At 43.9% G+C, this 12,310-nt stretch overlaps 1 protein-coding gene across 9 annotated transcripts in view; it reads left to right on the forward strand.

Moving 5' to 3' along the window:
• LOC140389850 (RNA-binding motif, single-stranded-interacting protein 1-like) overlaps window positions 1-10,518 on the forward strand; it is a 433,449-nt gene extending 422,931 nt beyond the window's left edge. For all 9 annotated transcript variants that reach the window (XM_072474452.1, XM_072474427.1, XM_072474477.1 and 6 more), the window contains 2 exons: window positions 5,066-5,153; window positions 7,939-10,518. In XM_072474452.1, coding sequence (XP_072330553.1) covers window positions 5,066-5,146 — 81 coding nt within the window. In that variant the 3' untranslated portion in view covers window positions 5,147-5,153; window positions 7,939-10,518. The remainder of the gene's footprint in view (window positions 1-5,065; window positions 5,154-7,938) is intronic.
• Window positions 10,519-12,310: the final 1,792 nt, after the last annotated feature.

A 12,310-nucleotide genomic window follows, 5' to 3' on the forward strand; every position in this document is an offset into this window, starting at 1 on the left:
TCACGGATGCCATTTATGCCTGGGCATCAGACTTTATGAACTTTGAGCTGGAACGGCAAGATGCCCGGGCTGTAGTATTTCTGCCATCATTAACACATTCACTCCCTGAATGTTCAGATTGTGTGCGACCACCGCCTCTGTATCATTGACATGTGTGCATGCTTCCCAGGGAGCATGCGTGACAGCTACATCCTGGGGCACATGGAGATCCCTGGCGTCTTCAAGGACCACCTCAGGATGACTGGTTGGCTCTTGGGGAATAGGGGGTACCTATGTATGGGACATGTCCCTCAGCGACTGGGACATGATGTCGAGGCCCTCAGCCATGGTCATCACAGACTGAGCCATGCCGTGGACAACACCACTCGAGCTGATCTCGTGCTGCAGGCTTTCCACTGCAGTTGCCGACATAGCAGTGTTGGCCGCGATGGGCACGCATTGTCAGCATCATCTCCTGCGCCAGTAGACTTTGGGACTCCTCTAATCGGCTGCCACAAGCATCTCACCTTCACTGGGTGTCCCGTTGTCTGATTTACCAGACTCGCACCTCAGCGTCTCGCCACTAACAAGGGGGAGCTGCTTTTAAACGCTCTCTTACCACTCACTCCCAGTCAAAACACAAGCATGGCAGCGCGCAGACTTGCTCCTTGCTTTGGTGATGCCGACCTGGCCAGGCTTCTCGACGCTGTGAATTGGAGACAGGGCATCCTGTTCCCCCAGGGGGTCGGAGGGCGAGCAGCAGGGCCACCAATACCACCTGGGGGGCAGCGGCAGCGGCTGTCAGTCCAGGCAACATGATCAGGAGGTCCACTGTCCAGTGTTGGAAGAAGACCAATGACCTCCACCGAGCTGCAAAGGTAACATACCACCTGTCTCCTGGCATCAGTTCCACCTGCTACCCCTCAAACATCCGATCCACTGGCTGACACCTCGCACTCTACCCAGATTCAATTTTCGTGCTTGGTCCTCAGCACCCCCTTGCACCCACCAGCACCACCCCTTCATGTCCAGTTGTGGTACCCACACGCTACCTGCTATAGACCCCTCTATCCATCAAGCACACGGCTCACAAAGCCCTCTATTTGTACCCGCAGGAGAAGGTAGCCCATAATAAGCGGGAAAGGGCAAAGATGTGTTTGGGGGTGGAGGGGCAGAATACTTGAGATCCGAGTCCCACTATGCGGAACGGGCCCTGGAAATCGAGACATTGTCCGAGGAGAGAGCAATCACTGACAAGAGATGTTGGCCTGCACCGCAAAGGTGAGGATCCACTGTCCCTTCATCCAGATGACCTATCTCAAGTGAGTTGTTCATGTCAGACAAAATAATCCTTCCCTCTCACTGAACACATGTCCATTCTCTCCCAGGATCTCCATCTGTTGGGCCGGAACGCCCGGAGTTATCCCCCCCCCCCCCCCCCCCCCCCCCCCGCCATCCAAGAGACCACCTTGTAGGAGAGCTCCGAGGAAACCACCTTGGAGGAGACCTCAGAGGAGGCTATAATCGAGGCATCACAGTTATCACCCTCATCTTCCACCAGCGCAGAGATGCACACCTTGGTGTGCGACTGTGAAAAGCCACTGATTGCCACATTCCGGAGCCTGTTCGGGTACACAGAGGGAGAATTCAGAATGTTTAAATCACCTAACAAGCACATTTTTCAGGACTTGTGGGAGGAAACCGGAGCACTCGGAGAAAACCCATGCAGACTCTGCACAGACAATCCACCCCGCCAATCACGCCAAAATGACACTTAGAAATTGTTCCGTTAAATCGCGCCACTTGAAACAAAATGCTTGTTATTTTTTCAAATCTGGGTCCTCAATGTTCAGATCTTTCAATATCTCAAAATAACCAGTTAACTTTTCCACATACGACTTGCAGTAGTTACATGTAGGTGGAGGTTGCACATTGAGTGGCTCCTTCCTTTTTTGGCCCTCTTCACCCAGTTTTTGGGGGTAATTGGAAGACGTTGAAGACCCAACAGAATATCACAGGATTAAAAGGAACGAGCGCTAGTCCATCTGAGAGCTTGGGTTAGGTTCGGAGTTCTGTGGGATGAAAAATGGCGGGGGCAAGCTCGCTGGATGGGGCTGCACCCATTACGGTGGACACGCTGGCTGAGGTGATTGCAGTGGAGTTTAAGTGGCAGTTTGGCAAGCATTTTAAACGGCTGAGAAGGAGATGATGGAAACGCTCAAACAGATGCTGGATGATACATTAGCCCCGATTAAAGGAGGCTTTTGGAACGACGTCGACGGCAGAGGTGAGGTGCTGAGGGGAGTGTAGAAGGCATTGTCATGGCACAGCGACCAGCTTGTCTCGATGGGAGAGGAGCTGCGGAAGTTGGAGGAGAGTTCAAAAGGGCTGAGAGTCAAAGTGGAGGGTCTGGAGAACAGGTCATGGTGGCAGAATCTTCAGATTGTGGGACTGTCTGAGGGGCTGGAGGGCCGGAGGCCGATGGAATTCTTTTCGGAGGTGTCCGCCAAGTTGTTGGGGGAGGAGGAGAACACCGCCCCCTTGGAGCTGGGTAAGGCTCATTGGTCACTCCGGCCAAGGCCAAGGGGAATGATCCACCTAGACCTGTGATAATCTGTTTTCACAGCTATCAGATGAAGGAGAAGGTCTTGCGATGGGATAAGCAGAATCGGGAGGACAGGTGGGAAGGCAATGGTAATCGAATATACCAGGGTGTCATGTTGGAGCTGCCAAGACGGCGGGCGGCATTTGACAGGGCAAAGGCAGCACTTTATCAGAGTAATGTGCAGTTCGGGGTAGTCCACCCAGCGAAGATGACTCCAAGGACTATTACTTTGAGACGGCGGAGGAGGCAGAGGTATTCATGAGGGCTGAAGGATATGGACTGAACTAACTTTTGACTTTATTTTCTTATGTTGCGCTTGGGAGGTGATGGTTTTGGGACAGTGGGATAATGTGTTGAGGTTTCTTTTCCCCATTATTAGGGGTTATTTGGGGTTTATCATCTTTGCTTGGTTTAAAGTGCTGGGTGTGGAGGGGGCGGGTTTCTTGTGGTTTTTGTACTAGGTATGTGGGGGGAGGGGGCTCTGGCGGGTGCCACCTTGCCAGCTCACTTACGTGGGCTGGTGAATGGGAGCGAGGTGGGGGGAGGGGCCACGGCCGGCCGAGCCTGAGTGGACAGGTTTCGATGGGCCTAGGAGATGGGAAAGGTCAGGGGATGGAGAGTATGCAGAGAGGAATGGCTTCGAGAGGAAGTGGTTGGGGGTTTTCCAGGAAAGGGGGGAGTGGGGGAAGGGATAGCTGACAGTGGCATGGGGTAAGGGCTTTGTCCCATTCATGGCTGATAGGAAGAGGGGGGTAAGAGACCCCCAGTTCAAATGGTAACGTGGAACGTGCGGGGATTGGTTGGACCGGTGAAGTGGGCGATAGTCTTTTCGCATTTGAAGAGCTTGAGAGCTGATGTGGTGCTGTTGCGTGAGACCCATTTGAGGGTGAAGAACCACGGTAGACTTTAGAATGGTTGGGCGAATCAGGTGTTCCACTCGGGCTTTGATAGCTGGGCCCATGGGGTAGCGGTACCAGTGGGTAGGAGAGTTAGGTTTCAGATGGAGAAGGTGGTGGGAGAGCAGGGGGGCAGATACATCATAGTAACTGGTGCTTTGGAGAGGAGTTTGGCGGTGTTGGTTAGCGTGCATGGCCCAAATTGGGATTATGTAAGGTTTGTGAAGATAATGGTGGCCGTCCATACCAAGTCTGGACACACATCAGTTAATTTTAGGTGGGGATTTAAATGCAGTGTTGCATCTGAAGATGGATCGATCTCAGCCACGTTCATTGACCACTTCGGGGAGGGGGGGAGCTAGCGAGGGTGAGGGTGTTGGCAGCGTTTATGAAGGATATGGGGAAATGAAATGAAAATGAAAATTGCTTATTGTCACAAGTAGGCTTCAATGAAGTTACTGTAAAAAGCCCCTAGTCGCCACATTCCGGCGCCTGTTCGGGGAGGCTGATACGGGAATTGAACCGTGCTGCTGGCCTGCCTTGGTCTGGTTTAAAAGCCAGCGATTTAGCCCAGTGTGCTAAACCGGACCCATGGCGATTCTTACACCCAGGGGACAGAGAGTATTCTTTTTTTTGCCAGTGCATACTGTATACTCGGGATTAACTTCTTTATTATGGGGAGGTGATTGTTATCGGGGGTGAAGAAAGCTGAATACTCGGCGACTGTCATTTCATTTTGGATCATGTTCCGCATTTGGTGGATGTGGTACTGGAGAAGTGGCCGGGATAGAGACCAGCGTGGAGGTCGGATGTGGGACTGCTTGCAGATCCGAGTTTTTATGTGAGGATGACTACGGTGATTGACGATTCTGTGGGATTTAATAATAATGGAGAGGTCTCGCCGTCTGTGATTTGGGAGGCACTGAAGGCGATGTTAAGGGGTGAGATCATCTCATATAAGTAGGTCGCTGGGGGGGTTGTTCTTGTTGTTTTGCATTGTTTTGTTTTATGTATAAAATGTTAAAAACTGAATTAAAATAATTTCAAAAGAAAATTTTTCCACACGCACTTGAAGTCAGTCAAGATATTCTCAGAGGATAATATGTTTGTAATCCAAATAAACTGTTATCACCACTTTCTATTGCATAAGTGAAATATGCATGCACGCACAGCTCAGTCTAGCATTGAATATGCAATCATCGGACTTCTTATACGGAAATAGTAAATCTGTATTTAGGTTAAATATGTGCATGGATAATTATTTTAATGTAAAGTGCATGTTATATAATGCTTACTAAACTATTAATATGTTTATTATATTGATACCTCAACTTACTAGCTGATGGAAGTGGCATAAACAATTAAACATGTTTTATCGAATACAATGATTGGAAAACTATACTCAGCAGTAAAATTATCATTTTGTGATTGATGCGGTTAATCTTGATAATGTTAGCGAGTAATCTGTTTTTAAAAATTGGATAATAGTGAGAAGGTACAAGTGAATTTGTGTTATATGATTTAATTACAGTAAGAATCTAATGATTTCAGCATGTGCCTTATTGACTGCATTTCATCATCACAGGAGCCCAGTGGTCAGCAGCAGCAAGTTTCCGTGGAGACATCAACTGAACACTCTCCCTACTCCTATCAGCAAAGCAAGTAATTCTGAGGTAGCTGATAATTGTTGTATATGTTGATGATTTATTTATCCCTTTGAAGCCCTCCTTAACCATCAGTGTAAATAGTGACACGGGCCCAAATCTCACGAGTAGGGGAATGGGATTCTTGCCGGCGAGATCCCATTTCTCAGTTTTCCACTCTCCTCGCCTGTGACATAATGAGGTTCCTGCCCAGGAACGCCCAGATCATCATTCAAATACACTATCAAAAATATTTTCATTGTAACAAAGTAAAACCATAACACATACAAAAACAACTCCAAAATTAACCAATCTCCCGGCCACCCCCTCAACCCCCCAAAAAGAACTCAAACCTGAACCAAAATGTCCCCCTTCTAACAACTGACGGTGACTGGCTCCTTGAAATAGGAAATGAATGGCTGCCATTTCAAGTAGAACCCTTCGACCAATCCCCCCATAGTGTACTTGACCATCTCTAAGTATAAAAACTCCATTAGACCACTTAACCAGGCTGAGGCACTGGGCAGAACAGGAGACCTCCACCCAGGCATGACGAGAGGGGACAGGACGATATTCAGTAGTCGACGTTTGTTGGCCGACAGTTGCTGATGTTTGACAAAACCAGTCTGTTCCCCTGAAATCACCCCCGAAAGGCAAGGCTCCAGGAGCACCTTCGCCAACAGCTTAGCATCGGAATTCAGCAATGAGATGGGTCTCTGTTATCCTTCTTCAGAATCAAGGAAATCAATGTCCCTGCCCATGTGACCGGCACATAGAATAGGAATTAGGAGCAGAAGTAAGCAATTCAGCCCTTCGAGCCTGCCCCAACATTCAATGGCCGATCTCTTCCTGGTCTCAAATCCACATCCCTTCCTGTTCCCCATATCCCTTTAACACATTTTTAAAAATCAGAAATATATCTATCTCCTTTTTGAAACCATGTATTGATTCAGACTCTGTCGCACTATGGGGCAGCGAGTTCCACAAATTCACTTCTCTCCGCGAGAAATAGTTCCTCCTCATATCAGTACTGTCACTCAACCTATATCGGTAACATCCCATTCTAGATTGCCATACAAAGGGAAACATTTGTTCTACGTTTACTTTGTCAATCCCTTTTAGCATTTCATACACCTTGAGCAGACCGCCTCTCATTATAAACTCTAGTGAGGAGAAGCCCAAACTTCAATCACTCCTCATACATAAAAGCTTTCATCCCTGGAATCAATCTGCCGAACGTCCTCTGAACTGCCTACGATGCCACTGTATCTTTCCTCAAGTAAGGAGGCTAAAACACAAGATTCCAGGTGCTGTCTCACCATTAAACCTCATTAAACATATCAAACAACAATGGACTCAGCTGACCAGCAAATTTCTGATAGAATTCAACAGGGAATGCGCACAAGCCTGGAACTTAACCCAACTGCATTAAACAAATACATTTCATGACTTCCTCCAGGCTTAACGTGGACTCTAACTCTGGTGTCACCACAATTGAGTACTGGTGGTCCATCTCCAGGTTGGTGTCCACCAACCTCTGCCTCACCAGCCTTCCAGTCTTCTCCTTATTAGTAAGTTCGCGGACTCATTAGTAAGTTCGCAGATGACACCAAGGTTGGTGGAGTGGCAGATACTGTTGAGGATTGTCAGAGGATATAGCAAGACATAGATAGGTTGGAGACTTGGGCAGAGAAATGGAGTTTAATCCAGACAAATGTGAGGTAATGCATTTTGGTAGGGCAAAACTCTTAGGAATATAGAAAGTCAGAGAGATCTGGGCATGCAGGTCCACAGATCTTTGAAGATGGCAACACAAGTGGACAAGGTAGTCAAGAAAGCATACGGAATGCTTTCCTTCATTGGACAGGGCATCGAGTATAAAAACTAGAATTCCTACAATTTGACATTCAGCTAAAAATGAGATGTTTATGTTTGTGTGGGTGACGCGGCACAGTAGTTAGCACTGCTGTTTCATAGTGCTAAGGACCCGATTTGATTGGTGTGGAGCTTGCACATTCATTTTGTGTCTGCGTGGGTTTCCTCCGGGTGCTCCAGTTTCCTCCCACAGTCCAAAGTTAGGTGGATTGGCCACACTAAATTGTCCCTTAGTGGCCAAAAGTTTAGGTGGGTTACGGGTTAGGGTGGGGATGTGGGAATAGATAGGGTGCTCTTTCAGTGCAGACTCAATGGGCTGAATGGCCTCCTTCTGCACTGTAGGGATTCTATGATAATGTTAGACCATTTTATAATCTAGACATTTTTCAGACATGGCCTATTTGGCTATTAAGTGGTGTACCTCACAAATGGTTACATTTCTGTTATCAGGATGTGATATTTCTCCTTTTCCTTCAGGTTTCTTGTGCACCATCTACCTTTTTCTCACAAGTGACGTTCCTACAGGACAAGATACATGCCTTCATTTTTAAATGTTCCTTCCCAGGTGAAAATCCACACAAGTGATGTTCACACGATCTACACACCAACACTATCACTAAGCACTGTTGCTGAAGTGCTGCATTGTTGGAGGTTGTTTATCTCATTAATATTTGTGGCGGTCTTGCTGTGTACAAATTGATTAATGAGTTTGCCTACATTACAGAAATAAATAATTGACTACAAAGCGGAGATATGCACGGATGCAAAAGGCGTGATATAAAATGCAAATGCTTCATTCTTCCCTCAGAATAAGTCTGTATTTTTTTGTTCACTCGGGCAAATGGATAATTTAGGAAATAAGAAATATCTTTTGTGATTCTCATCTGCTTCAAAAAGATTTCCTTTTGTAAAAGTTTGTTGTCTTTGTTTTGTATTTCAGATGTGCAATGATGGCCCTGCCCCACTTAGCGGAGGACATTCAAGGACTGAAACAATCATGGATTCTAATCTAATATGCTTTAACATTGTCAACCTTTTGCACAGGTTCTGAAAAAATATTTGTAATAAAATGAACTGAAACAGACTATTTTGGTATAAGTTCTGTGAAGTACATATAAATGCTTACATTCATCAAAGGGTAAATAAACTTTGGGGAAATAAGTTTATTTTATTAAGGAAAGAAAGCTTATTTTTAAGAATTTGTCTAAACAGTAACATAAACTTTCTGTATGCCTAGATTGAGAGAGTGAAATTTATTATTCAATTTGCATGGCAGATTAGTCTTCATAGACTAAAGACTTCTGTTATGACTTATATTGCTTCTTCTGTATTATATACCAGGAATTTTTGTGAAATTTCAAAGTAGACCAGGTATCTTCCACTGCTATACTACGCTTGCTGTGTGAGTGTTGTTGTGAAGTGTTGAATTGTTAGAGTTCTTTTGTTAGATGCCTACTTTATTACAGGTAAAGTGCTGTGGTATAGATTTTTTTCCTCAAGCTACAATTTGCCTTAAACCTCCTGTTTCAGTAGCTGAAGCATTTTAAAAACCTCTATAAGATATAGTGCTTTGGCCATGCAAAATGGCTCAGTAATGCCTTGTAAATCAGCATAAATAGACTTTTATAGAGTTGATAGTCCTAATTTGACTGGTTGTGGATCACACCTTTTTAATGTATTGTAGATTTTTTTTATACTTTTCATTGTTCTTAGCTAATTAATAATTGAGGTAGAAATTTTAGGAGGAAAAAGCATGTGTTGGGCGAAACACATTTTCCGCGTTTGATGAAATTTTAACAGAATGAAGTGTTTTTATGGTGGTTGGGTTGTAACTTCATCCGATAGGAATTCTGCTATATCGTGAAAATGAAAAAAATCTTTTGGCTTTTTTCAAAATAACTTGATGTTGTAGTCTTAGAGTAGATAAAAGGGGTAAGTGTGGGTGCGCCTGTCATAACAGAATGTTTTTTTTCTGCTTTAGCAGGTTATAAGAGTTGCTAAAGCTTAGAAGATTTATGAATGCTCACAAGGTAGCAAATAAATGAGTTGCTTTTAGAGAGAAAAAAAAATGAAAGCTAATCAGTTTTGTTCATTGAAAATAAACTGAGAGAGTGGCATAATTTTGAATGGGTACTAGCTCTTCATTAGGTATATCAAAAAAGACTTGGCACTTTTGAAAGTTAATATTACCAAAGAATTATGAGCTAGCAACTAGTCAAATGGAAAAAAAATGTTCTCTCTCCAGCCAAGAAATTCTTCTGTACACTTTTACTTTACTTTGTGCCGGACCAGTTTGCGATTAGATGTGCCTTTTTATGTGCATTTGCGTTTAATTTTTTTTAAATGTAGGGACACAAAGAAGCATGAAGGAAGGTTTTGATCTAAGCAGTGCCACACTTTATATAATTACCATCATCTTCACTACATGTTCTGGAGTAATAAGAATGATTTTGAAGCTATGAAATCACTGATAACTATTTGGCGCCTTACCTGATAGAAACAGTTTTATTTCACATCAAGCCAGTAGGGCTCACCTCATTTACTCATGACTTTGTATTTAAAAATAAATAAAATAGATTGTCTTCCAAGAGACTGTGCATTTGTCTGGTCAGCTGTTTGATCAATTATCTACCTCAGGGTTGTGTTTTCTGTTTTTACTGGGTCAGGTTGCTGGGCCTGCCTGCCTCGCTAGACCAAATTACTCTAGCTCAGGAGCTAGGGCTAAACAAGTTATTTTTTTCATGTGTTTAGCTATTTTTCAGAATTATTGTAATATGTCAATGTATTCAGTTCTTATCATCAGTAAATTTCATAGTTTCAAAATATTTGCTGCTGAAGAGATTTTTTTTTTTATGAAATAGTGTTTGTTAGATTCTCAACACATATTATCTTGTAAAAAGCAAAATAGTTGTGGTATTACTTGATCAGTGCTCCCTAGAATATTCTTGCTGTGTCAAAAAGTCCAGGCAAATTGCAGCATTATCATGTCCTTGGATGATTGCTGGAATCAGAGCTACAGACAAATATTGGATTGTTACGTATTGTTCAAGACTGAAATCTGGAGGTCTATATAACTATGTGGAATTGGCTCCTGTTAATATCTGATATGTGCCATATCTGGATAAGATTTGGGAAAAAAATCTGCTGTACATAAAAAAAAAGATCAGTTACCTAAAACATGACATTGTAGACAGCCATTAAATTATAAAGAAACTTAATTTATGAAAAAAGACCTTTTGTACAGATTGTTTGAAAAAGATTTTCATAGAGATGTCTATATGATCAAGAGAATTAATTTTTTATTTTTGTTTTACTCGTGCCACAGACTTGCCAGTGGTAACTTATTTGTCCGATTCCAAATAACTCATTCTGTAGTTTTGTTTCTGAAGATGTGTTGTTTAAGCCAAGAAAACATTTTTGAAATGTAAATTAATTTAGATTTGGTACCTTAGTATTTCTGTTGATTTTTTTTTGGAAAACTTTTAAATAAAAAACAACCAAATGAAAATACTTCCTCTTACAGTTGTATTGATCTAATTACTTTTCATGACTATTCTCATGGGTTTTTGATCAAAGTAGTGCTCTACAGAATCTTTTACTGACTGTGTTATATCCCATCCAAAAAATCTGCTGGAGTATTGTGTCCAATTCTGGCCAGCACGCTTCAGGAACTATGCAAAGGCTTTAGAAAGCGTGCAAAAAAGAGGCCAGGATTTTACAAGTAGGCTCGGATGGGGAAAAAAGACTGAGTGGGAGAGCAAGTAGTGATGTGCCTGTTGCATTCCCACTGCCACTGGCATTTTGGCAGATGGCCCTCCCACTTAGAAGCTAATTGAGGGCCATTTAGAGCCTCTTTCTGCCTTCACTGACATTTTACTAGTCATGTGGGGTGATCACTGCAGGATATATACTGCAGGATTCTTGCAGGTTCAGAAAGATGGGGAGCCCTCCTAATTAGGCACTCTAAGGCACATGGAGAGTCCCCTGCCCAAGAGCCACCTGTACAGCAGCACCACCCACCCTTCCAGCCCTCACCTGTCTCTCCTATTTTGGCTGCAGACGGTGTCCAGCCACGTACAGTCCAGTAATGGTCACCACCCCCAAGGGACTGGAGAGCTGGTTGCCCTCCAATTGGCCAACAACTCTTAGGGATGTGATCTTGCCCCTTAAAGGAATGGGAGCCCCTTAGGCTGACTGTTAATTGTTTAATGGACGTAAAGTCCACTTTGGCCTCCTAGAAATTGCTGATGTGGAGTTGCTCCCACTTTCTATCCCTTGAACTAGGCCACTGCTATCCATGACATCCTGGCCTGATTTACTAGACTAATTCCAGGAACATGGAATTACAGTTATATGAACAGACTGGAGAGGTGAGGTTTTTCCCTCCTTGGAACAGAGAAAGCGAAGGTAAGATTTGATAAATATGTCAAGATCATGAAAGGTTTAGATGCAGTGAATAAAGTGAAATTATTTTCAATGACTGAAGGGTTGATAACCAGAGGGTGAAGGTTTAAGGTGATTGGAAAAAAAACGAAAGGCAGCATGAGGAAAACGTTTTCATGCAACAATGTTTGGAACGTACCGCCTGACAGGGTGGTGCATACAGAGTCAATAGGAGTCTTCCATAGAGTGTTGGATAAATACTTGAAGGAGAAAAATAATATTTAGTAAGACTAACTGGTTCTTTGAAAGCACGGCTACAAATTCAGTGGGCCATTGAATTACCGTAACACTGGGACCACTCCTCCAGACCTCTTGGTCTGAATGTAAAACAATCTGATTTACTCAGGGGAGAGGTGAGTGACTGCCCTTATCAAGGCAATATTTGGACTGGATGTGGCACCAAAGAACCCAAGTAAAATTGCAGTTATTGGAGGTTGGGGGTGTCATGAAATCCAGATCAACATATCATGGTGCAATCACACACACACTGATGGACAGGCATTTGGACCAATCAGCACACACAACATCGCAGCCAATCACTAGTAAGAGCACACGCACTATAAAAGGGGGAACACGAGAGTTCCCGCTCATTCTGGTAGGAGACAGCCCGGGACACAGAGCTTGCAGCGTGACACTCAGACATAGACCATGTGCTGAGTGCCTCACCAACATTAGTGATAGGGCTAGGTCCATAGGTTAGTTGGTAGCGAACGTACCCAAGTATATAGTTAGTTGGATCTGTTAGTTAACATAATAAAATCAAGTTGTACCAGCTACAGCCTTGCTGGCTCATTTGTGTATCAGGACACCCAACATGACATGATACCATGAGTGGACGCAGACCAGCGACTGTGAGACCTACCTGCACC

This window comes from Scyliorhinus torazame, chromosome 2 (genome assembly GCF_047496885.1).
Source record: "Scyliorhinus torazame isolate Kashiwa2021f chromosome 2, sScyTor2.1, whole genome shotgun sequence".
In the NCBI taxonomy this organism is placed as follows: Eukaryota; Metazoa; Chordata; class Chondrichthyes; order Carcharhiniformes; family Scyliorhinidae; genus Scyliorhinus; species Scyliorhinus torazame.